A 26,470-nucleotide genomic window follows, 5' to 3' on the forward strand; every position below is an offset into this window, starting at 1 on the left:
CAACCAATCGACGTGTCTCTCTCACATTAATGTTTCTCTCTCTGTCTCTCCACCTCCCTTCCACTCTCTCTAAAAATCAATGGAAAAAATATCCTCAGGTGAGAATTAACAAAACACACACACACACACACACACACACACACACACACTCATCGACCAAGAAACTGTGCTCTCCCCACCCCCTCTCAAGACCCTCCCTGGGGGAGGCCACCTGTCATGTCAAAAGGACATCCAGTATGCACAGGCCCACATGGCAAGGAACTAAGCTGCCACAGCCAGCGAGTAAGTGAGCCTGGAAGTGGATCCGTCTCCAGTCCAGCCTTCGGATGACTACAGCTTTGGCCACCACCGTGAACATAGCCCCATGAAAGACCCTGAGCACAACCATCAGCTAAGTAGCTCCCTGATTCCTAAGCCAGAGAAACTTTATCTCATGGTTATTGTTTAAAGCTGCTCAATTTGGCGGGGGTGGGGGGGGGGCAGTATGGCTCAGTTGGAGCATCATCCTGTACACCAAAGGGATGGGTTCGATTTGGTCAGGGCACATGCGGGAGGCAACTGATTAATGTTTCTCTCTCACATCAGTGTTTCTCCCTGTCTCTCTCTCTCTCTCTAAATATCAATTTAAAAGTCTAAAAAATTAAAATAAATTGGGAGGGTTATTTGTTACACAGCAATAGATAACTAATACATGCACTAAATAGCTTTGAAAATCCACTTCCTTTGAGCCATCCTCTAAATATTAAATAATTAAAGCAACCTTCCCTCATCACCATCCCTGTGAGCTTCCTTCATGTGAACACTGGGTGACAAGAAATTGAGACCAAGCAATTCTCAAACCTAGGGAAGTGTGTGGTTCCCACAGGAGGCATAGACATGTTGAAATGCTGATTACACAAAAGGTACCCCACACAGAGCACTAATCCACTGCATCAAACCAGCCCTCCTGTGGCCCAGGCAGGGAGGGATGACCCAGACAGGAAGAGGAAAGCTCGCGTCTGGAGCATCGGCCGCGCCAGGCTTCAGCCTCAGGATCCTCAGCTCTCTGACCAATCACATCATCATCCCCACAAGCCAAATTGGATTCTTCCCAGAAAAGAAACCGGAGGCTGCATCATTTCGCTGCAGATGCTTATTTTTTGAGGATGGTAAAAATGCTGACTGGGGAATGCTTTTTGTCAGGCTGCAGGCTTTAAGAAAGCATTGAATTCAATCTGGCATCCCAGACGGGATGTAAATCTGCTACAAAGTGAAGTTGATGGACAAATATATGAGATGCTTTAGCCCAAGTATTTAATCCAAGTACATCACACGACCAATCCATCAAACTTGAAATAAAAAAAATAGCATGCAACAGATGCATTGAAGCAGGGAAGAAAGGACCAACAGAACGTCTCACTCCTCTCTCAGTTCTGCATAAATCAGACTGGTTTGCCTGCTCTTCCAGAGAAAGCCCCAAGCTTGCAGCAAACTGCGGTCTTCCCAAAGTGTGTCACCTGCTTTTTCACTCTCTTTGAGACAGTACTATCTCAGACCAGTCTCTCAAGCCACTGTAAATTAATTAGATGCAGAAAAGTCCTACCAACAGAAAAAATACAGCAATATCTCAACATGTGCAGTGTGTTATAATCTACCATTGTAGTTTAGAAACAAAGCAACTACGAAAAGTATGTGAGATGAGCCCCTTAACATCAACCATGTTTAGGTTTTAAATAAGTCCGTCTGTCAGGAAAAGAAGAGGTGCCCAAAAGGCTCTGTTGTGAGGCACTGTGGTAGATACGTAGCCAAAAACTCTACGACAACTTCTGCCAATATGTGAGGTCCATGTCCCCTCCCCTTGAATGGGGTGCCCTCTAGGATTGTTTGAACCAAAAACATGGTGGAAGTGGTGTCATGACAGTTTCTGGGCACAAGCCCTAAGAGACTGGCAACTTCTACCATCTCTCTGGGAACCCAGCCACCATCCTGGGGGATAGCCCCAGGAAGGGGCCCATGTGACAGTCAGTACCAACTGGCAGCCACATGGGTACACCATCTTGGAAAGGGATCGTCCAGCCCCACGTGCCCTCCCCACGTGGAGCAAAGAGGAGCTGTCACTGCCAAGCCCCACCCAAATTTCATATTTATGAGCAAAGTAAGTTTTTGGGCGGTTTGTTACACAGCCATAGGTAAGTGGGATAAGCACTGTGGAGCAAAGTGTAAAGGTAAACTTGTAAGAGCAGGCATAATATCTGCTTTAGTGATTGTTAATAAGCATATTACAAAGATAACTGCAGAACACGTCCATCAAGGCACTTTATGTAAAATATAGCTGTGGCATTGCACCATTTGATGTATCTACACTGAGGGATCAATGACAAAGAAAAGACAAGGAAAAGAAATATGAGCAAGTTAAATAAGGAAAGACAGTGCCCGGAGACTCAGTTGGTATAGGTTATGTGGTTGCCCGAAATTAACGGGTGGAAACGCGGGCGTCTGATGTCTGTCGTTCCTTCCGGAAAACCACAAGTAGCCGGCTGACTATCGGATGTGCAAGTCCGAAAGACAACAGGTTTCTCCCTGAGATCGACACTCTGCACGGGAAAGGGACTTAAACTGGCCCCGCACAACTGTCCCTGATCAAAGGACCCTCCTCCAACATCAAAGACTTCCCAATTTTATCAGATGTCACTGACAAAGGAGTTATGTGGCAGATGGAAATATTATTGGGCTTGAAAAGAAGAGCTCCTACATGCATGTTTATGACTGGCATGCATGCCTTCCTCTGGAGGACCCACTCAACTTCCACTCAACTCTATGGGGGCCACCCACCATAGGGGCAGATGCATGCAGACTGGCCAATCCATAACTGAGCCAGAGTTAGACACTCAACCCAAACAGGGCTAATCAGCGTCTTGCCTGAGACTTGATATGCAGACCTGGGGAGGAAGAAGGACTTTGCTCTTTTTATTTTATTTTTAAATATAGTAACTGAGCCAGAGTTAGACACGTGACCCAAACAGGGCTAATCAGCATCTTGCCTGAGACTTGATATGCAGACCTGGGGAGGGAGAAGGACTTTGCTCTTTTTATTTTATTTTTAAATATATGTTTATTGATTTCAGAGAGGAAGGGAAAGGGAGGAGAGGGAGACAGAAACAATGATGAGAGAGAATCATTGGCTGCCTCCTGTACGCCCCCTGCTGTGGATCGAGCCCACAATCGGGCATGTGCCCTGACCTGGAATGGAACCCTGACCTCCTGGTTCATAGCGCGATGCTCAACCACAGAGCCAAACCAGCTAGGGCAGGACTTTGCTCTTTTTAGATTGTAAAACCAAAGCTTGTTTTTTTGTGACTGGTAGTAGCCACCTTTCTCACTGCATGGAGAACGAAACCAACATGCTGAGGGAAACAAACAAGGGGTGGAAAGTCGCACGGAGCTCAGTAACATTTTGCTCTTATTGTAAAACCAAAGCTTGTCTTTTTGTGACTGGTAGTAGCCACCTTTCCCACTGCATGGAGAATGAAACCAACATGCTGAGGGAAACAAAACAAGGGGTGGAAAGTCGCACGGAGCTCAGTAACATCATTTGGGCCCTGATCCCATTAGGGCCTAAGGTAGCCTAGGACAGCCACACCCTTGAACATACCAGTCATATGACCTAAGAAGTCCTTTGCCATGAGCTGGTTTGAGTTGGTTCCTGACACTTACCACAAAAGAGTCCTGACTTATACAAGCCTCAGGGAGGGACATTCTTGGGGACAGGGTTAAGGGACTTCCATTCACAGACCACCACAACTAAAGCGAGTCCTGACTTATACAAGCCCCAGGGAGGGACATTCTTAAGGGACTTCCATTCACAGACCACCACAACTAAAGCCACCGCTCACTTCAGTCTTTCCTCCTCTCACTCAACAAACATCTATCGAGAGTCTACTATGATCAGGCCCAGGGTTAGGTCCTACACCAATGGGTGATGGATCATCATAATACATTAAAAGTAACAGTAAATTGTCTGTGCTGGGCCTCTGGAGGCTAAAATGGAGACTTAGAGAATCAGAATCCCTTTCCTCATAAAGCTGACAGTCCAGTAGAGAAAACAGACACTAGACGAGCAATTAGTCCTCAGGATAAAGAAAGGAGAGGGTGCTGAGGGGTCATATGAATGTCGAGTCCTCCCCTCTATTCCCACCTGTGACACTGTGGTTCATAATAAGAAATGTCCATTTGGTCTTTGCCCTGTTCCTTCATCCCCCTGTCCTGTCCTGGCCCCATCACCTAAACCTAATACCACTCAAAGGTGCCACCCCCAAAAGACCATCATATTGGAGGTTAGGGCTCCAATATATGAATTTTGGGAGGACATAAACATTCAGCCCATAACAGCCCACATATCTTTCTGCTTTACAGATGAGAGGTCATCAGTAAATCTTTGTGGTGGATGAGAATAATTGGGTCAAGTGCTGGATTCTAGAATAGAAGCAAAATGATCTCCTTAAGACCTAGTCACTGATTCCTTTGAGGATAATCTGAGTCATCCTCACAGACAGGTAACTGCTTCCTTGAGAGAAGCTGTTTATATCAACTAGATAGGACTTTAACTCCCCAAAGGTCTGTTCCTTCCTACCTTCCCTCCCCTGGGCATGGGCTCAGCGTTCCAAGGCCCCCCAGAGAGGATGGCTACCTCTTGGGTCCACTGGGGAAGCCTGAAGAAAGCTATAAACAAAGAGAAAACTAACAATTGTTCCAACATAAAAACAGCTCACTGAGTTCCAAGACAGAAACCACTTCGTGCTGTAAGAGTTGCGAGTTTCAGGAAACAAAGCAGAGGTGGCATAGCCCATGTGCACATAAGGGAACAAAAAGTTAAAATAAGGGACATGAAACCTGTTCCCAACTTCGGCTTCCTGTAGCCCTGAGCTGAGGAGCTGCCACCCCATAGAACCACGGAGTGTATCCTCTGCGTGGCGGGTTCTCAGGCTGTTCGGTAAATGTTGAAAACCTCCATTCATAACAATGGCAGCATTGCTAAGCTCTTCCACTCCTGACCATGACTACCACCAGACCAAACGCTCTCACAAATAACAACTCTGAATAAGGTATGTGTATTTGAAACATTACCTGAAGACACCGGAGATCCACCAGAGCGGGCAGCAACTAGAGGAGTTGACACAGTGAAGAAGGACATGGCATTAGGTGAGCTTTTCACTGTTTAAAGCAGACAGATCTGAGATAGCACCACACGGGGCAGCCCAAATCCCATGACAAACCCACGATCTTGCTGGGCTTGAAGAACCAGAGAAAAGAGTGGAGGAATCCCACAGAGGTGGGAGTGAGTAGGTAAAATCCTCAAAAAGAGAAACACAGGAGCCCCAAATTCTGCATAATTTGTACAAATCTCTGGCTGACCCCCGAACTACCCATGTGTGGGGTAGACTACCAGCAGCTCAGCGAAGGCTGAAAAATGAACTAAGGCTCAGTGGCTGCTCACCACAAAGGAGACAGAGCTTAAAGTTCGAATTTAGCTAAATCAATTGTCCACTAAAACAAAACAAACAACATTTTGGGAGGGATATACAGAACCCAGAGCATCTACAATCAGTCATCACAGTGTCCAACTGACATGGAGTTGACCCAAATGCTGATTATATCAGACTAATATATGAGAGAGAGAGAGAGAGAGAGAGAGTTTTCATTTATTTATTTTTAATAGTTTCTATTCTCTCTAGTGAAATTACCTATCTATTTACTCATTATGAGCATATTTTCCTTTATGTCTTTCAGCATATTTATAATATCTGCTTTAAAATCTTTGGCCCTGGCTGGTAGCTCATTTGGTTAGAGCATCATCAATGGAAAGATTTCACAGCACAAGTCCAGGTGATTTTGACAGTCCATTCATTAAAGCTGGCGACTGAAACGAAGGAAGGACTGTAGAAGAAGCAACAGGAGAGAGCCAGGTGGTAGTCTGCTTTGGTGCCGTAAAAACGTTATAGGAAAGAAGTGAGCCAAGGTGGGGCTGCTTTGGCTCACTGGGAAGTAAAAGTCACAGTGAGAGAAGTGAGCCAAGGCGGGGCTGCTGTTAGTTCACTGGAAAGTAAAAAAAAAAAAAAAGTCTCTGTTCTCCCTTTCTCTCTCTCTGACTAGGGTGATTTAAGCTATTTATTCTCTGGCTAGAGAGGAGAGATATAAACCATTTGTTCTCAAGTGTCCTTGGTTAGGGAAGATAAGGTCTTGCAATTCACTAGCTGTTTGTAAGTTGTTTAAATTGCTTGGCCTTGCTTAAATTATCTCGTCTCAGTTTCCCCATTCCACTTGCCCGGGAATTTTCCTACCTTCTTACTATCCCGCCTCACCACCACATCCTTGCAGGTCAGGACGCTGACTAGCTGAGTGCCCTTGGTAAGTCACATGACTTCTCTAAGACGGGATTTGCATATCTGTAAGCAGTGTCGGAGGTACATACCGCCAGCCCCATTTCACAGAGGAGGAGGCTGAGCCTTAGCTGGGATACATCACAGTGCATGCAAGTGGCAGAGCCACGACTCAAATCCAGGTCCACGTGGGTTCCACGGATCTAACGCCAACACACCCGAGCCCTGCCTTCCCTGCACAAGTGTGTGATTTGCACTTCCAGCAAAACCTATCATAAGACCTAGTGTTTGCACTAAAGGAACCTTTTCAAAGGCTTTTTACATGTTAACTCGTTTACAGGTCATAGTAAAGACTCGGTAGAGCTGAGTTGTTAAGGATACACCTTCTGGGACCAGGCTGCCTGGGTTTGAGTCCCAGCCCTCCCATTTGCTTGATTCATGGTCTAAGCCAGTGGTCAGCAAACTGCGGCTCGCGAGCCACATGTGGCTCTTTGGCCCCTTGAGTGTGGCTCTTCCACAAAATACCAACTTCTGCGCATGGGCCACGAAGTTTCAATCGCACTGTACATGCGTGCCCGCACGTGGTATTTTGTGGAAGAGCCACACTCAAAGGGCCAAAGAGCCGCATGTGGCTCGAGAGCCGCAGTTTGCCGACCACTGGTCTAGGCTGTTATTTATCTTTCCAGGACCTCAGTTTTTCTCATTGGTAAAATGTGACTAAAAGCGTCTTGCTTACTGTGAGGAGAAACAGGAAAAGTGCTAGAACAGCTGTGAGGCATGTGGTAAAGACCCCAGATGTGCTGTCCATTATTTCATTGTTATGAGAGTTCCGACCCTTTCTGTAGAGTAAGCATTGTTAGAGCCTCATACAGATGGGCAACAGTGCCAGAGGGTGACCGCCTTGCCCGAGGGCACTCAGTGGGTGAGGGGCCAAGGCCTGTGGAAGAAGTAGTTTCAATTCTGGGCCCAGGGATCATCATTTTGCTAACCCACAGCTGCCTCCTGTTCCAGGATGGGGAGGCGGAGTGAGCCAAAGGGTGAGGGATGAAAGAGGAAGGGTCCTCCCGGGCCTCCCTTCCCCAGCCTCTCACAGCTGCAGACTTTACCCTGCCCAGCGGAACCAGGAACACGTGAGGAGCCTCACTCCAACTGTGGGCAGGATGTGGAATGAGCCTGCGTGTGCCCACTGAGGGCACTGGTCTGGCAGTGGGGTGGGCAGGTGTGGGTGACAGCACACGCCCACCTACCTTACAGCCATGACACTCCACATCTACCCTTGCAGGACAAAGCCGTCACCAGTCTATGAATGGAAGGTTATGTTACCGTTCCAGTGCCAAGTCTTTATGTTCAGAAAGGGATGAGGCGGGCACTGGGTAATTGCTGGAAACAGGACAGAATGTGAACCACAACAGACTATGAAACCACATTGCAACACATGGGCCATAGTTCCAATTGTTCTGCAACAGTGTTTAACAACGAATTACCATCAAGACGGAAACTGAAAACAAAGATACTCTAGGACCAACACCTCTTGGAGAGGAACTCACTATCAGCTTAGACTGTGTGGCCCAGCACCTCTCTCTGTGTTTTTTGTTTGTTTGTTTTTAAGGTGTCTCTCTCCAGCGGTGAAATTCTCAGACACGTGGTCAGGGGGAAGCACCTTATGCCCTGTGCTCAGCCCTGCAGACCTGGGGGAGCCCATGCCCCCAGGATGTGCCCAGCTTGCCTGGGCTGCTGTGGAGCAGGCTGAAAGAACCACAGTGCCACCGTGTGGGCGCCTCTGCTCACAACCACTGCTGACGGCCTGCCGCCAGCTGCAATGTTTGAGCCCACGTTGCTCTGATGGCCTAGAGATGGCTGGCTGGTCTCTGGGGCTAAGTGGGGGGAAAGGCAGCAGTCTAGCGTTAGATCAGACCTTTGCTAGGGGAAGTATAGCACCTTTAAGCTTCCAGCTCCTACTATCTGGGTGACCCTGGACAAGTTACTTAACCTCTATGTGCCTCGGTTTCCCCATATGTAAGTTGGGGGCTGTAACAGTACCAACCTCATAGGGCTATAGGGTTAAATGAGTTAGTGCATGTGGGGTGCTTAGAACAGTGTCAGTTGTTTGGTAACTTTTCAATCTATCAGTAGCTTTCAAACCCTTTAACCACGATCCACTGTAAGAAATACATTCTAGAATCTATCTGGTTTGGCTCAGTGGGTAGAGTGTTGGCCTGTGGACTGAAGGGTCCCAGGTTTGATTCCCATCAGGGGCACATGCCTGAGTTGCAGGCTTGATCCCCAGTGGGGAGCATGCAGGAGGCAGCTGATCAATGATTCTCTCTCATCATTGGTGTTTCTATCCCTCCCTCTTCCTTCCTCTCTATATTAATCAGTAAAAATATATTTTTTTAAAAGTTAACTTGGCTTACTCAGAGAGCCTTCTTTTTAAAAAAAAAAAAAGGAATACATTCTATATCACAACCTAGGACATACAGACATACAGAAATAACATGAACAAAATACTTGTAACATGCAGCATACTCTATTTTCAATTCTGTTCATCTTTTTATTTATTTATTTTTTATAGCAAAAGGTGGAAATTTATTGAGAAACAAGCACAGATTCCCACATGGGGAGGGGGAAAGAGTCCCCAAATTCTGTTCATCTTTTTAAAGCTGATCACAACCCACTGAATTGATTTCATAAACCCACTGGTGACTCACACATCACAGTCTGAAAAACCGCATAAATACCAGACAGGTAGCAGTAGAAGCTTTACCTGGAGTTCAGGCTGCCAGTCCTGGCTGCCTCCCCTTCCCCTCACACCTGCACCCTGAACTGACTTTGACTTGGCAGACAAGCTGCCCTACAGCTGAGCAGCCCCTTTGTGGCCTAGTGTGAGTGCTGTCTTCTCTGCGGCTCCCTCCTTCCCTCTGAAGGAGATTCATTCATCATTCATCAGGCCCTGACAATGCACCAGGCCCCGTACCCCAATCTTCCTGCAACCTCACAGCCCTGAGAAGAAGGTATCTTTCTTCCCATTTCTCAGATGACAAGCCTGAGGCTAACAAAGGTAAAGTGCCTATGGAGTAAGAATAAATAGGCCCAGCCAGAGTGGCTGAGTTGTTGAGCCCTGATTTATGAACCCAGAGCTCACATGTTCAATTCCTGGCCCGGGTTGATGATTCTATTCCTCCCCCTTCTCTCTAAAAATCAATAAACACACACACACACACACACACACACACATATATAATTTAAAATAATACATAGGACTGGTTTTCCTTTGGATTTGGAGTGTGAATTAAGCAAGGGCATTGGCCTTCCAGAAAATGCTGAGGAAATGCTGAATAGGGTTAACAGGTGGCTCTGGAAGAGAAAGTGCTGGAGACACAGAAAAACAGAAATGAAAATGGACAGGGTGGAAGTGCCTGGCCAGATGGCATCGGGCATCAGCAGGAACAGCCGTGTGGGAAACTGTTTATTGCCTTCACTATCTGATAAGTGTAGACAGAAACCCACCCATCCCCCCCCCCAAGGCTGGGTGCCTTTGAAGCCCTAGCAAAGGTCGAAGCTAGGCGCCACCTCTGTTTGTCCAGACAGTGGTAGCTGAAACTACTCCCCTATTTATTATTATGTAAATCCTTGCTGATGGGCTAGTCTGCCTGTTAATGGGGGGTCGCCTGCCTAAGGGCTATGCTATGGGTGCATCCCAGATCAATAAAAGCTTGGTGAGGCCTGAGCACGAGAGGAAGTCCTTCCCCTTGAGTTGGACTTGCTCGGCTGGTCCCCCAATATTTACAATTATCTCTTGTCTTTTCATATTCATTTGTGTGCGGCTCTGCTTCCAGTTCCTGAACGCTAATCCACGCGGGACGTGGAAGGAAACGCTCAACACAGCTGCACCAAGGGATGCTAACCTCAGGAGAGCCAGGGGGGCTGGGGGTCCCCCTGTCGATCACCCCTGTTGGCTCCAGTCCTAGGTGGGAACAGAGGCTAAAGCAAGAGGTCAGATAAGGTGGAGAAGGCCATGCTGCCAGGCCCTCACCTAGTCTTCTTAAAGACCTGGCTTAATAAAGCCCCTTGTTCACCCTGCGATGAACAAGGGGCTTTATTAAGTAGAATCTGGCTGACATGGCTGCTGGTGGGCAGGGGATGTGCACCTACCCCAAATATTCCCTCACCTCATCCCAGAAGAAGGCCCCTGGGCAGCTGTGGCTGTAGCCCCGCCCACCTGGGGAGTGAGGGAGTGGACCTGCCAGTTGGACAGAGGAAAAATAATTTTGTGATCAAAATGAATTGGGAGGAAAAAGCATGGCAATGACTTTGGAAGGCAAAATGGGGCTATGTACGTGGTGGGGAAAAGGGTATTTTGTGGTGGGAAGATTTGATGAGGATCCCTGCTGTCTGTTCACGGAACAGATCATCAGAGTACCTATGATGCACCAAGCCCTGAGGTAAGCAACGGAGAGACAGATGGAACCCCAGAAGCCGACAGTATAGTGAGGGGTAAAGAAACAGTAAGAACAGAGTACCAAGTGAGTTGACTGGCAGAGGCACAGGGGCTGTGGAGGCTCAGGGAAGGGTCTCCAGAGACGATGCTTAATCTGGTATCTGGAAGCCTTTTCTCAGGTGGAGGGAGAGTAGAGGGAAAAGCCTCCCAGTTATAGGGACCAGCAATACGAAGTACAGATGATGCAGGCGTTCTGAGGTCTGGGGACCAGAGGATCCATGACCCACGGTGGGTTCTCGGCTTCCTGCGGGGAAGAATTCAAATGCCAGCATCGTTTAAAGTGAGAGTGATTTTATCAGTGAAGCAGTGAGACCGAGAATGGGCTATTCCACCAAGAGAGCAGCTTCTTTAGCGGAATTTGCTGCCTTTATTGAGATGCATTTAATCTGGGGTGTAGGGAATTCAATAAGGGACAGGAATATTCAAGATCTTCTGGGGAACAGGGTGGAGATTTCTCTGGGGAGCTCAGTCAGCCATTCCCTGCCCTTATATGGGCTTTCTCTTTCCAAGCATGATGGTGTGGTGTGTCATTTAGCATGTAATGAGCATATAATGAGGCTAGGGGTTACCACCAGGTGAAATTAGTTGCCGTGTTGGATCAAGCTGGTCTTTGCTGGTTGTAAGCCACAAATTCGGTGTGAGGGTGCTCTTCCTCCCTCCTCACAGCTCCTGTAGTTTTTACTGATTGCAGCTGTTCCGCCACATACCCCATCTCACAGGGAGGGGAGAGACATTTACAAGAACTCTGCAACTGCGATTTCCACTGGCTGGAGTGTAGGCTGAATGGAGGTGTGAGATGGACCTGCTTCGTGACCTTGGACAAGTCATGGCACCTCTCTGACTGCACTCCACTCCCTTAGATATCCAAAGATAGGCACTTACTGATTGCAGCTGTTCCGCCACATACCCCATCTCACAGGGAGGGGAGAGACATTTACAAGAACTCTGCAACTGCGATTCCCACTGGCTGGAGTGTAGGCTGAATGGAGGTGTGAGATGGACCTGCTTCATGACCTTGGACAAGTCATGGCACCTCTCTGACTGCACTCCACTCCCTTAGATATCCAAAGATAGGCAGCTTAAGGAGCATCTACTAAACATCCCCTGGGAGTGAGGCACTGTATCAGGTTGGTGCTGGGCATATGGAGTCAGATGAAAGCTACAAATCCCTACTTTTTAGGAAGCATATGGTCTAGTGAAGAGACAGTCACTGCAATGTGTTCTGTGAGAGTTATGAACAAAGCACTCGAGAGAAGGAAGCAATTAATGCTGCTCAAAGAAGAGGGGGTGAGTAGTCTAGGTGTTCAACCAAGTGGAGAGAGAGAAAAACATTTCAAATGAAGCAGAGGTGAGGAGAAGAACACACTGATGTATTCACAGAACCATAAGGGGCCAGGAGTGCTTGTACAGGGTGCAGAGGAGCCAAGAGGTGGTTGTGACCCCAGCCTGGGACACACAGATGCCTAGACCCCTACTGTCAGACAGGGAGGGACTGACGTTCCTCTGCCCTCCAGGTTCTTGTAGCTGGTCTAATAGTCAGATAGACACAAGGCAGATTGGCAAGATAAAATAACCAGGTTTCTTTTCATACATATGTATGAGAGCCCTGCATACAGCAGTCAGAGATCCCCGCGTGCAGGGGAGGTTCAGAGATAGAAAGAGAACCGGGTACAGAAGACATTCTGAGCTAGGGATGAGGAAAGGTGCCTTGGGGGCACCACAGGATCGTTGCAAAATGATAACAACAGCCGTTTAGTAAATAGAAGTTTGCTGTGTCACGTATAGCAGCGGGCGCCAACCTTTCGGACCTCACGGACCACCAGTGGTTGGCTGATTAAACATCTACATCACCGATGTAGATGAACTGGAAAAGATGATCGCTGCCCTAGAGTGTGGTCCTGGGTTCGATTGCAGCCGAGGGCATGTACCTTAGTTGCAGGACAAGTGCGGGAGGCAACTGATCAGTGTGTGTCTCTCTCACATCGATGTTTCTATCTCTCCCCCTCACTTCCACTCGTTAAAAATCAATGGGAAAATACCCTCAGGTGAGGATGAACAACAACAACAAATTATCGCTGATAATCTCTTATTATGGGCAAGGCCCCTAGTTCAATCTCTTCTAGATAGTTCAAGGTAGACGCAGATGTTTCTCTTGAGCCTGAGAAACTGCCCTCATCTCAAAACAACCCACATCCCACAGGAGCACATCTGAGATGACAAGCTCTGAACTCGCAGCCTGAAGAGCCTTTGCCTGGGGCCTCAAAGGCAGGCCCTCCAAGAATCCACACCGTCTGATGCACGAGAAGCCCAGCCCTCCATGCCACATATTGGGAAACTAAAGCCCGCGGGGCACACGAACTCACTCAGTTGCGTGGTACAGAAAAGGGCAAAAGCGGCCTCCTGACGCCCAGTCTTATGCCTCTTAACGAACACTACAGCTTGCAGGAGCTGAGCTCCCTCATTTGTAAAAACGGACGGAAAGAACCTCCAGCACCTCTAGGAGTTTGGGGAAAACAAGGAATGAGGCAGAAGGATGAGCAGTGGTGGCTGAGCTTAAAGCAGACCGAGTTTGCAAACTCGAGTCACACCTCCCTTCCTCCCTCCTCTCCCAACAGTACCTCCCTCGCGTTCCCGCCTCCTTGCACCTCCTCTTCCGGACCCTCCTCTTGGACCCGCCCGCCTTTTCCGGTCCCGCCCCCGAGAGCCACCGCCTTTCCGGTCCCTCCCCTAGGACCCGCCCTTCCTTTTCCGGCCTCTTCCCCAATCTCCAGAGCTCCTCCTTTCCGGTCCCTACATGAGGCTCCGCCCCTTTAGCTGTCACTTTTCCCGCCATCCCCATTGGCCGAAATCCGAGCCGCACCTTCCAGTTGTGCTGAGACGTGCCCCTGGGGAGAGCCGGGGTCCCTGGTGGGGTCGGATTTCCCCAATTCCGTCAACACATGCGTCCCTTCTTTTTTAGTTACCCCCCATACTCCTGTTTCTGTACCTTTTAGTTCCTCCGTGAATTGTGGTTTCTCTTTCCTGTTTTTTTTTACAACCCCCACCCTTTTCCCTTAACTTCCCACTAAAACACTTATTAAAAGGGATTGATAGCGTAAGGACTTTGCAGACGGCCTAGGGTTCCCATGTTGACTCTTATGTAAGAATAGTTGGGTTACCTTGGGCGTGCCACAACGGAGCCTCCGCTTTCCTATCTGTAATACCGGCAATACTATATGTAGAAACTTTCTCAAAAGTTGGTCTGGGAGGACAATCATGGATATAAGGCACGTGGCCCTTAGCAGTAAATACTGTGTTTTTTCCCCCGCCGATTCTTCTGTTGTAATAACACCGATACCCTGATTTCTTTTTGGTTGTCAACCCAATTTTCCTGTCCTGGTTTGCAATTCCTTCTTCCCTTTGATCCTCATTCTTCACTCACCTCCACTCCGGAAAGCTTATATAATTCCTGGCATTTTGCTCCCAGCCCTGAATCCTGAGCCCCCCGGTCCTCCTACATACCTTGCTCGGGTTCTCTGCCACAGCTCTTCCTGCCTCTCCCCCTCACAGATGGCTCAGCGACTTCTCCTGAGGAGGTTCCTGGCCTCCGGCATCTCCAGGAAACCCCCTCAAGGTCGGTGGGCACCCCTCATCTCCAGGGCGCTGCAGGCCCCACAACTCAGTCCTGGTGAGCTGACAGTAACATCCAGCCAAGCCCGGCCATTACACACCACCAGAGTCTGCACAACAACCTTCAACATCCAGGATGGACCTGACTTTCAAGACCGAGTTGTCAACAGTGAGACACCCGTGGTGGTGGATTTTCATGCACAGTGAGTCCTGGGGCCCAGGAGAAGACTGGGGTGTCGCTTGTTCAGATAATTTTGAGTGCCAGCTACGTCTCAGTGCCACGTTTGATGCTTCTCATACATAGATTCGCAGCAAATACTGGGAAGACCCAATCCGTGCTCTCAGTGATTGAGTGTCGTCTGGTAGGAGACAGACCAGGAAACAGTCTTGAAAGCTCACTGTGATTAGTGCTGGGAACCACCTGTGTTCTGTATTCACTGCCCAAATGGCTCAGCGTCATGTTCAGCTGGGACCAAAGCAGGGAAACTATAACTAGAGCATCGTCTGGCTTTGGGTGTATACCAGTTCCTGGGCCTGCAAATAAGTTTATTTTATTTTTAACATTTTGCCACCCAAACTGGGACGGGATAGCTAAAAGTTTTCAGTGCCACCACCGTAGTGCCCACGTGTGCAGGGAATGGTCAGGAGTTTCTTTTCTGGGCGGTGTGAGTTTGTTTTCAGCATGTTTTAGTGCCTATGGCCTACTGCCTTTTAGCATGGCCTTCTTCCCTTCTAGACTTTTGGGGCCTGGCTACAAAAAAACTGGACTAACGCCTCAATGAGATGTTCTAGATGGAACCAGTGTAGCCTGAGTTACAAGTTGGGAGGCTTTCTGCACAGATCTCTGACAGATTCTTTTGCTTTTTTTCCTGTTTTCTCTGACTCACGATGTCACCCCGGGAAGGCCATCTGATGCCCTTGTACTTCCCTTTCTTCGCTTGTCATAGGAGACAAGGTCTTGCAGACTGGGTTTTGAGGTGTTGAAATCTCTGAATGGAAAGGGTTTTAAAGGCTGAAAATGAAGTAGGAGTCAACAGCCAGGGATTCATGGAAGGCAGAGCTGTTCTGCCCTCCTGGTATAGTGAGCGCTCCAGAGAGGGCTTCCAAAGTGAATGACAGCCTGGCTGGTATGCCTCTGTGGTTAGAGTGTTGGCCCTCGCACCGAAGGGTCTCGGGTTCGATTCCCAATCAAGGTTACATACTTGGGTTGCAGGTTTGACCCCCGGCACCAGCCGGGGCACATGCGGGAGGCAACAGATCTCTCCCTCCCTCTTTCCCTTCCACTCTCTAAAAATCAATGTGAAATGAATGATAAATGGGGTGATACCTGTGGGGAAGCACGGGACTTGGTTGGAAGGTCTGTAAGGAGGATTCTCTGAAAGGTCGGGGGCATCTGGGGGGACCTTGCTGAAGGCGGCAGCCCCTGCCTGACTTTCCCAAACAAGTCCCGTGCTTCCCCACAATAGTTCATTTTCTTGTCCAACAAGGAAGCAGGGTGTGAGTTTGTTCATTCAGTGCCAGGCACTGTCCTTAGTGCCACATACCTGGGGATGACAACCTGTTCTTGAAAGCTCACCACCTAGAAACACAGTGTTCAGTGCAGCGATAGCCACTGACACGGGGCCTGGGGATCACTGAGGAGCCAGGGCTAAAAGAAGACACTTGGAACACAACCTTGGGTTGCAATCTCCGCTGTGCCTCTTACTAGCTGTGACCTTGCTAGTTTCTTACCTTGCACGGGCCTCCATTTCTCAGTTTTCTTTTCCTTTGCGGGGTGGAGGGTTCTGTGTAGGGAAAGCTGAGCCGGTCCTGGCACAGCGACTGACATGTTGTAGACACCGCCCAGCCATTGGTTTCTCCTCCTTTTAGTTCTGAGTCAGTGAAGTCTTCGAAGTCATCCTACAGCTTACAGAGCATGCTTGCCCGTGTTGCCTTCGCTGACTTCTCATCACAGCCCTGAGAGTAGTCTCTTTTTCACATGAGGAAACCGGGCCCCAGAACCATCAGCTGGTTGGCGAGGAGCCTCTCTTTGAACCCAAACCTTTTAACCTCAAGTCCTGTGTTTTTCTACAGGACAGCACATTTCTTTTAGCTCTGTCGAAGTAAGTGAAATAACCTTTATAAGAGTCTCAGGATGAGACCCAGTTACCGAGTCTCCTGGCATTGCCATTTGGCATAGCAGCATTACAGGTTAATATTCAAACACTATAAACAGAGGTAATAAGGGCAAAAGGTCCCTCGGAAAGATGTGGGTCAAGGGCATGTTGTGGGGAGCCCGTAGGTCAGTTGGTGAGTGCTTTTGTGACGGGGTGCTTCCTTTCTCCCCTTCCCAGGTGGTGTGGCCCCTGCAAGATCCTGGGGCCAAGGTTAGAGAAGGTGGTGGCCAAGCATCATGGAAAGGTGGTGATGGCCAAGGTGGATATTGACGACCACACAGACCTCGCCATAGAGTATGAGGTATGGATGGGCAGGGGATTGCCACAGGGCGGTTGGTTTGGGGCAGTGGTCAGCAAACTGAGGCTCGCGAGGCACATGCGACTCTTTGGCTCCTTGAGTGTGGCTCTTCCACAAAATACCGACTTCTGCGCATGGGCCACGAAATTTCAATCACACTGTACATGCGCGCCCGCACGTGGTATTTTGTGAAAGAGCCACACTCAAGGGGCCAAAGAGCCGCAGTTTGCCGACCACTGGTTTGGGCTGCTTGGGGCCACGGGATGGCTGGTGCAGGAGATGGATGTCTTGGAGACCAGTAAGGGGAGGTGTTCTGATTTTCCTAGAGCTCTCAGTGACTCAGAGCACTTTGCAAAGGTGACTCCATTGAACCTCTCAGCCACATGTCTCTCTTTGCCACCTTTAGAAAGTAGAATGCACGACCAGGCGGTCCTCTGCATTCCGGGACGTTGATGCATTCCTTTGAACCCGAATTCATTCATCCACAGGTTCAGTCAGCAGTCGTTTGAGAGCCCTACAGTGTGCCAGGCATTCAGGCTCTGGCACAGATGAGCTCCTTGAACAAGCAGACAGGTCATTTTCATGTAGGATGAGAAAAGACATGCACAAAAGAAGGGACTGATTGTATCTGGAGCGGGGTGGGGGGGTATCCCGAGGGCGGGACAAGGAAGGCATCATATTAGAGGGACTCTGAGCAGAGCCATGAAGGATGCATGGTGAAGAAGGAAGGGCCAAGAGCAGGGCATACACAAGGACATGAAGTAGTCTGATTTAGAGTCCCTTAAGTGCCAGGTGCTGTTACTTGGTGCTGTCCAAATGGCAGTGAACAAAACTGACAAAATCCTGTCTTCATGGAGCCTACATTCTGGTATTTTAGGTTAGGGTTAGCCAACTTTCTCTAAGGGACCAGGGGGCACATATTTGAAGATTCATAGGGCATTGGTCTCTATTGCAAATACTCAACTGTCATTGTAGCACTGAAGGGGCCATAGACAGTATATAAACAAATAAGCATGGTTGTGTGCAAATAAAACTTTATTTACAAAAACAGGAAGCCGGCCCTGACCGGTTTGGCTTAGTGGATAGAGCGTTGGCCTGCGAACTGAAAGGTCCCAGGTTCGATTCCGGTCAAGGGCATATACCTTGGTTGTGGGCACATCCCCAGTAGGAGGTGTGCAGGAGGCAGCTGATCGATGTTTCTCTCTCATCGATGTTTCTAACTCTCTATCCCTCTCCCTTCCTCTCTGTAAAAAAAAACAATAAAATATATATATTTTTTAAAAAAACAAACAAACAGGAAGCCATCTGGCTTTGTCTGTGGGCAGTAGTTCCCTGATCGTATTGTAGATAATAAATGCTATTGAGAAAAATAAATCAGGGAGAGGGGGGTGAGAGTGCTGAGCCTGGGGCTGGGGAGGGTTTCCTTTTCAAAAGGGTGGGCTAGGGAAGGTCTCAGGGAGAAGTCCACATCTAAGACCTGGAGGCAGCTATTGAAGAGCAGTCTGGGCAGAGCAGACTTCAAATGCAAAGGCCCTGAGGTCAGGGTCTCACAGGTTTGCTCCCAGAATAGCAGGGCCTGTGTGCCTGCAGCAGAGCTTGCTTAAAATCCCAAACCAGATGTTGGTATTTAAAACTCAGAAGATTTCACGTGAATATCCAGGTTTCTGTTTCTCTGGAAATACCTGGATCTGGCTGGAATGAATCCCCTCCCCTCCCTCCTTCAGATAACAAGTGACTGAAAGAGGGGGCCTCCTCCTCAGAGTTTGGAAGTTCAGGATCAACTCTTCCTAGACCAGGTCAGGCAGAGAAGCGCATCCTCCAGCCCAGCGGTTCTCAACCTGTGGGTCGCGACCCCTTTGGGGGTCAAACGACCCTTTCACAGCAGTCACCTAAGACCATCAGAAAACACATATATAATTACATATTGTTTTTGTAGTTAATCACTATGCTTTAATTATGTTCAATTTGTAATAATGAAATTGGGGGTCACCACAACATGAGGAACTGTATTAAAGGGTCACGGCATTAGGAAGGTTGAGAACCACTGCTCCAGCCTGTCCTAGAGCAGGAAGTGCAGGTGGAGGGTGGAGCCCGTTGAGCTGGGACTGAGGGATCACCTGAGGGAGAATCAGGCTGCCCGGTGCTGGGCAGGCAAAGCCGTTACTAACTGCTGCAGGTGGCGGGGATGTTACCCAGGTAGACCATCTGTTACCTGGGAGAGAGGAGCCTCAGTTCTCCTCTTCTTGAGGGAAAGATTTCCATCAAGAGACAAAGTGTAGAAAAGTAAGCAAGAGTTTACTGACCACAGCAAAAGCACATTTAGGACATGGAAACAGGACCATTGCTCTCCCAACTGCCAGGCTCATGGGGTCCCTTAGAGGTCAGGGGACATGTGCCTGAGGGGGGAGGGACCTTCATTTTCAGGGGTTTTAAAGTCTGGATGTTTAGGGGAGGTCTTAGGGGCAGGTCAGTAGAATATTCACCAGCTTTATGCTGATTACCAAAATTAGATTTTTTCTCTTAATTTGTCTGTCCTTGGGTGTGGTTGGCAAATGGCACTTAATTGGATTTCTGTTATCTGTATCCCTGTGTAGGGTGATTTAAGCTATTTACTCTCTGGTTGGGAAGAAGTGCAAACCTTTTACTCTTCTTTTTTAAAAAAATATATTTTATTGATTTCAGAGAGAGAGGGAGAGAGAGAGAAACATCAATGATGAGAGAGAATCATTGATCAGCTGCTTCCTGCACACCCCACACTGGGGATCAAGCCTGCAACCCGGGCATATGCCCTGACCAGGAATCAAACTGAAACCTCCTGGCTCATAGATCGATGCTCAACCACCGAGCTGCGCTGGTTGGGCAAAACCATTTACTCTTAAGTGTCCTTGGTTTAGGGAAAATAGGATTTACGAGGTGGCTATAAGTGCTGTTTAACTATCTGCCTTAATTTCCCTATTCCGCTTGTCCCAGAATTTTCCTAGCCTTTTACTATTCTAGAACACCCATGGCACTGTGGCAGCCGCTTACAAGAGCTTGGGCGGGGGAATGAGTTGCTGTATTTTTCAAAAGCTCTCCCACTGATCACTCAGTCAAAGGAGCACTTGTCTGACCATTCAGATGCCCCTAGCTTTCCCTACTTGCCCTCCGTCCCCCGGAGGCCCACAGCAGCTTGGAGAGTGAGGGTGTGGCCTTCTGGTGTGAGCTTAGGGCTGGAGCTCCTGGGCATCCCCAGGGCGATGGGCAGGCTTAAAGTCTTATGCTCCCTCTGGCACTGCCCGACACCACAGCTTCAGGCTCAGCCAGTGGAACCTCAGCAGACACAACCATGTGCCAGGAACTGTGGTAACAGTGCAGATGAAAAGAAGAGTAACCCAGTCCTTGCCAATGGTGGTCACACTGGTCGTGAGAGCTCCCAGGCCACCCCACCTGCATTCCAGGGGACCTGGTGATGTAGGGCTGGGCACCAAGGTCCTGTGTTAAGCCTAGAAAGGGGCAGGGGGGGGGGAACACACAACTCTTATGAGATAAGATCTCTCTCCTCCTCTCACTGTCCAGATAGTATGTGCGGGTCACGAAGAAAGACCCCAAGGCTGCTGGGCCTAGTCAGCTGAGCCCAACCTCCTTGTTTTGCCAAGCCCTGGGCAGATGTCACTGCAGGCTAGGAAGCTCCAACAGGAATGCTGACACACACCGGCCCCCCCCCCGCCCTTCCTTCCTTCCTTCCTTCCTTCACACCTGTCCTTTTGGAAGAGAGCCTGAGGAAGCCGTGGCAGCTAAGAAATCCGAAGTACCTCCTGTGATAGCTTCCTCCAAGGCCTGGAGTGCTTTTCCAAATGTTGGATAACATGTTGGAGAAACTGCTTAAAAGTATATGCATGGAATTAGGCACATCTTCCCCAGCCCTCCTGACAGCCCCCATGCCCAGCACACCCTCATGGGTCTCTTTCCTCACACAAATGCCCCTCCCCTCACATCCCACTTTTTTTTTTATTTTTATTTTTTATGTTTTTGTTGATTTTTAGAGAGAGGAGAAGGGTGAGGGATAGAGAGATAGAAACATCAATGAAAGAAACATCATGGATGGGCTGTCTCCTGCATGCCCCCTACTGGGGATCAAGCCCAACCTGGGCATGTGCCCTGACCGGGAATCAAACCAGCGACCTCTTGGTTCTTGGGTTGACGCTGATCCACTGAGCCACACCAGCCAGGCTCACATCCTACTTCTTATGCTTGGAGTTTCACCCTTTTATCTCCTAATCTTACAGAGTGCCCTTCAAAAAGCATTAGGAAAACAGCCAAGTAATGCTAAGGGGGAAAGTCACCTGTAATCTTACCATCCAAACACAGCCACTGCCAACTTTTAGGGTCTCTCGTTTGGATTTTTTTATGTTCCATATAACTTCATAGACAGTCCATAGCTGGAATGTACTATATACTTCAGTCACTGCCATATCCCCTGTTTTGAACGTCTTCTAAGTCAGTGCTTCTCAAACATGAATATGACCTGGGATGTTGAAAAGCAGACTGATTCAGTAGGTCCAGGTAGGGCCCAAGATTCTGCATTTCTAACAAGCTTCCCGGTGATGCCACTGGGAGTCTGGGACCAAGTATCGAGGAGCAAAGTTCCTGGCTGATGTGGCTCAGTGGTTGCGATCGACCTATTAAAAATTTACCCAATCCACCCGGAGGCCACAGTTCAATTCCCGGCGGGGAGAAGAGGGGGCGTGCAGGAGGCAGCCGATCAATGATTCTCTCTCATATTGATGTTTCTGTCTCTCCTCTCCCTTCCTCTCTGAACTCAATAAAAATATATTTTAGGAAAAAAGTTAAAGCCCTGGGCTGGCCGTGGGCCATGATACTCTTACAAAGGCCCTTCTCACCTGTCAGCGAGAGGGTTCCCTCCTGGTGGTTTGGAAAAAATTTTCATGACATGTGTCCACAATTACAGCATCATACAGAACAGTTTCAGAACCCTAAAATGCTCTGTGCTCCCCTTTTCTCCCTCCTCCCCGTGAACCCCTGGCAACCACTGACCTTTTTACTGTCTCCACAGTGTTGCCTTTTCCAGAAGGTCATAGAGCTGGATTTGATTTTTTTCAATAGTAGTTTCCCCAGGAATCTTCCTGTATCTAAAAGCTTTTACAAAGCACTTGGCTTTTCTCCTTTGAAGCCTGGCATCCTTTCAACGCTTCTCTGCTTGTGCTTCCTAGCCCTGCGGGGACTTGGTATTTACCTCCAATTCCTCGTTCTTGGGCAGAGGTACCGGGTAATTTGATCACCGCTTCACGGACAGCCAAGTCAAATCCCAGCTCCACCCCTTGTCGCTCAATCTGTGTGCCTCAGTCTTCTCGTCTTGAAAATGACCCCAACTTGAGGCAAGAATTTATGAGATCACACACACAAGTGGTAAAAAGCGCCCGATATGTGGCAGCCAGGGTGACAGTCATCTCTCCCTTTGCATTAGTTCTGCAATTAGCTAGGAGGAGGTCGCCAGTCCCTTGCAAAGCCTAGCACTGTGCCTGTCCCTTGGTAGATCCTTAACAGTTGGAGGAAACTGGGGTGAGACGGCTTTCAGGGACATGAGCTCCAGGAGAATGTGCCCGGGACCTATGTGCACTTCCCTGAGGCCGTGTTTATAAGCACCAGCCCCCTCCGGATTTGTGAGCCAAACTCAGGATCAGCAAAGCCATATCCTCCTCCTTGGGGGTGAGGGGAGCGCATTCACAGCCCCGGTACCCCTGCAGCGTTGGGAAAATCCAGGCTCTGGCATGCCCATGGCTCTGTGTATAAGTATAAGTTTATGTGTATATGTATAAGTTTAAACTTCAAAGGACGCCCTTGATCAGTAATGACAGGCCTTGGTTGTCATGAAAATACAGTCATGGCGTGTATGCTGTACACCCAGCGGCTGCGCGATCTGTATGTGCGAGCACATGTGTGGCTACACGTGCCATCGTGACAGGACTTACCTGAAGTTCTTGAGGACAACAAGACCACTTCAGTCCTGCTTAGAGGACACGCAGAAACAATTCGGTCACTTCACATGCAATGACATACAGCTTTTGTTTCTATGAAGAAACAGAGGACAAAGCCCTGGCCAGCCAGGTAGCTCAGACAAACAAAAAACACTGATAATTAAAAAAAGAGAGAGGACAGGGTGGGATCCAGCAAGGGCCAAGTGAAAGTTAGTGCTTAAAAAGTTGCCAGATTTGAGGCCGCTCCCTTCACAGACCACTAGAGGGTGCAAAAGAACAAAGCACCAGCCCTGTGATCTTACCATCAAACCATGTGCCTCAGTGGCCCCTGGTGCATCCTGGAGCTTGCTTTTCTGGGCCCTGCCCATGTCTGGAGACAGGGCACGCCACATGCTGGACCCTTGCACTTCATGCCATCACCCAGGCCAGAGTCAAGAGTGACAAGGACAGGAACTAGTGACATGTGGTCTGCCCACACATGCCACCCACATCAGCCCCCGGCTGGTCCTTAAAGGGCCCTGAAGACACTAGCCAAGACAGGGACCGTGTCATCTTACCTGCTGCGTTTGTCCCCAAAGGCCATTAGGAGAGGGTGCCAGGCCTGCCCCATGAGGTCTGTGAGTGGCCTGCGGTTCTTTGTAACTGACATACGTACAGCTGAACATTGTAAATGCTAAGACTGGCTCCTAAGGATGACTCATGGGCAGGACAGCACCCGGGATAAGTGAAGACCTGGTATGTTTGTCTAAATCACTGCTGTAGTTAACTTTGTGGAAGATAAGTCAGTGTTTATCTTGTTGTGTTTATATATTTTTTTCCAAATGGCCACCAGTGGCAGGCAGGGAGCCCAGGGAACAGAAAATGCTCATTACAGTCAGCAAATCGTGTTACAGAGCATCATGGGCCTTATTTACATACCATGTCATCTATGCAGGTCCCCTGAGGGAGCTTGAGAGGACGCCTCATAGGCCAAGAATGCTGCCGCCAACCCCCATACTAAAGAAACGCCAGACCATATATTGCTGAGCCCTCTTCCCACACTGTCCAGTTCCAGTTGGTGACTTTCTGGACCCTTTTAACCATCAGGGCGTTGAGCTGAAGTGGTTCTCATGGGGCCCTGGGGTAGACTGTCCTGCCCTGCCCTAGGCAGCCACCATATGCTCAGTGCCCACTGTGTACCAGGCACCGTGCCAGGTTCTAACACTGCTGGCGGCCCTGCCAGGTGCAGGGCACTGTGCTGAGAATCTGCGTGCATTATTTCATTCAGCCCCCACAGCCTCTAATATGAGTCCCGTTAGTGTCTCCGGTTTGCCGATGATAATACTGATACATAAGAATGACAAAGTGGCCGAAACTGGTTTGGCTCAGTGGATAGAGCGTCGGCCTGCGGACTGAGGGGTCCCGGGTTCGATTCCGGTCAAGGGCATGTACCTGGGTTGCGGGCACATCCCCAGTGGGAGATGTGCAGGAGGCAGCTGATCGATGTTTCTCTCTCATCGATGTTTCTAACTCTCTATCTCTCTCCCTTCCTCTCTGTAAAAAATCAATAAAATATATTATAAAAAAAAGAAAGTAATGAAGATTAAAGGAGGTGATAAGGGTCATAAGGCCCTAATCTGAAGTGGTTCTCATGGGGCCCTGGGGTAGACTGTCCTGCCCTGCCCTAGGCAGCCACCATATGCTCAGTGCCCACTGTGTACCAGGCACCGTGCCAGGTTCTAACACTGCTGGCGGCCCTGCCAGTTGCAGGGCACTGTGCTGAGAATCTGCATGCATTATTTCATTCACCCACAGCCTCTAATATGAGTCCCATTAGTGTCTCCGGTTTGCCGATGATAACACTGATACATAAGAGTGACAAAGTGGCTTGCCCAGAGTGGCTCACGATGGGCTCAGCCAGCGTCGGAGCCCAAACTCCTAACCACTCAGCTCTGTATGTGAACCTTTAGTCCTTAACCCACACCGACAACTAGATGCTACCTCCCCTGTTTGATGGAAGAGGAAGGACCCTGAGCTCCAGAGGAGTGTGACCTGGCGGGGCCCCCAGCCAGTGAGCGCAAAGCCAGGTTCAGACCCCATCTCCTGGTCTCCCCTATCCCAGGCTGCCCCCCCGGGAGAGTTCTCTTAGCCCCTCAGCTCTGCCCCGCCCCAGCCGGGCCTGCAGCTGCATGGGTTATTTTAATCTCCTGTCATTCCAGCCAAACCACTGGGCCAGTGAGTCAGTCATGCGGTTGGGGGAGGAAGGGTACTTCTGGGAGCCCACAATGGAAAAGCTTCTCCAGGGGGGGACCTCCAGCCCTGCAGTCCCCCTGCACCAAGGGAAGGGGCCCGCCCAGGGCTGGGGCAGTCACTGCCCTGCATGAGCCACCAGCCTTCCCCACAGAGGCCTGGGGATGGCGACTGAACAGTTCACGTCACCTCTGAATGACTTGGCCTCCCTTGTCCCCTCCGTCTAGGTGTCGGCTGTGCCCACCGTGCTGGCCATCAAGAATGGGGACGTGGTGGACAAGTTTGTGGGCATCAAGGATGAGGATCAGCTGGAGGCTTTCATGAAGAAGCTGATTGCCTGACAAGCAGGAAAGAACCCTGATGCTCTTGCCCGCTGGGACCCCGTGGTCCTGGGAGGACCCTGATAGAACTCAGTCCTGTGCAGGCCCTTCCCGCCTCCTCCCTTCTGTCTGGCCCCTGAGGGCCCATGTTTGGAGACCAGGCCTCCAAGCACGGATCCTCCAGTGCTTCCAGCCCGGCTGACTGCCAGGGTGGCCGCCAGGGGAACGGTGCTGCTGCTGAGCTGGGGACAGCGGTCTCCCACACTCTCAGTGTCTGCTCCCTCTAGGGCTGTCGCAGCTCTCCCAAGGTGCTTGGAGAGCCTGGGCCCAGTAACAGTTTGTCCTCGTCTCCCCGGGCCCTTCTGATCCTAACCCCAGTGCCTGGCTCATCTGCCTCCTGCATTTTTCTTTCCTGCTGTTGTTTTGTAAAAAGAAACCCCAACAAGTGAGAGTAATATATAATTCTCTCATTTTTTGTAGGTCTGTAATAAAGAACTTTATGTGATCCTTCTACCTCCTGCTGTGAAGAACAGACCCTGGGCCCCACACTAAATTACTCTGTAGCCACCACCACCCCCCACCCCCAACCCTTGGGCCACCTCCCTTCTTTCCTCCCAGGCACAAGGGCAATGAACACATTGGGCTCAGGGAGTCCTGCAGACTCAGACTCCACCCTCCCTCACCATTAGCAGGCCCTTTGGTTCTCTGAGCAGGAGGCTCTGCTATGAACAAACGAGACCAATAAAATGGAGGTTTGCACTGTCGCCGGCTTCCATCTGTGGCTCTGGGAGCATTTGAGACCCCTTCCCAGCCTGGGCTGCTCTCCCCCTGTCTCTGACTTTCCACCACCCACTTGCCCTTGATCAGCCCTCTCCCTACTAACACTTGTCAGTGATGGCCACTGTTCTAGGGACACCTTCACACACACATTGGCCCCATTATACAGTTGAGGACACTGAGGCTCACAGGCCACAGATCCAAGGTTTCTACCCAGACACATGTTTGCCTCTGAAGCCTGGGCTGTTACAA

General features: G+C 49.5%; 1 protein-coding gene across 3 annotated transcripts; it reads left to right on the plus strand.

The window, feature by feature from the left end:
* Nucleotides 1–13,743: 13,743 nt before the first annotated feature.
* Nucleotides 13,744–26,205, plus strand: TXN2 (thioredoxin 2). 3 transcript variants are annotated; one of them, XM_005883244.1, is made up of 4 exons: nucleotides 13,744–14,666; nucleotides 16,797–16,920; nucleotides 25,349–25,469; nucleotides 25,922–26,205. In XM_005883244.1, exons 1-3 carry the CDS (start codon nucleotides 14,404–14,406, stop codon nucleotides 25,460–25,462), a joined length of 501 nt encoding a protein of 166 aa, XP_005883306.1. In that variant the 5' UTR covers nucleotides 13,744–14,403; the 3' UTR covers nucleotides 25,463–25,469; nucleotides 25,922–26,205. The 3 variants fall into 3 exon arrangements, with proteins under 3 accessions (XP_005883306.1, XP_014386330.1, XP_005883307.1); XM_014530844.1 differs by having other exon boundaries at nucleotides 25,349–26,205; XM_005883245.1 differs by lacking the exon at nucleotides 25,349–25,469.
* The last annotated feature ends 265 nt before the right edge of the window (nucleotides 26,206–26,470 follow it).

Source organism: Myotis brandtii, unplaced genomic scaffold, assembly GCF_000412655.1.
Source record: "Myotis brandtii unplaced genomic scaffold, ASM41265v1 scaffold78, whole genome shotgun sequence".
Lineage (NCBI taxonomy): Eukaryota > Metazoa > Chordata > Mammalia > Chiroptera > Vespertilionidae > Myotis > Myotis brandtii.

Coding starts and splice junctions, on each gene's coding strand:
- TXN2 (XM_014530844.1), top strand. CDS start 14,404: ATGGCTCAGCGACTTCTCCTGAGGAGGTTCCTGGCCTCCGGCATCTCC. Junction 14,667..16,796: donor GTGGTGGATTTTCATGCACA/GTGAGTCCTGGG, acceptor TCCCCTTCCCAG/GTGGTGTGGCCCCTGCAAGA. Junction 16,921..25,348: donor ACCTCGCCATAGAGTATGAG/GTATGGATGGGC, acceptor CCCTCCGTCTAG/GTGTCGGCTGTGCCCACCGT.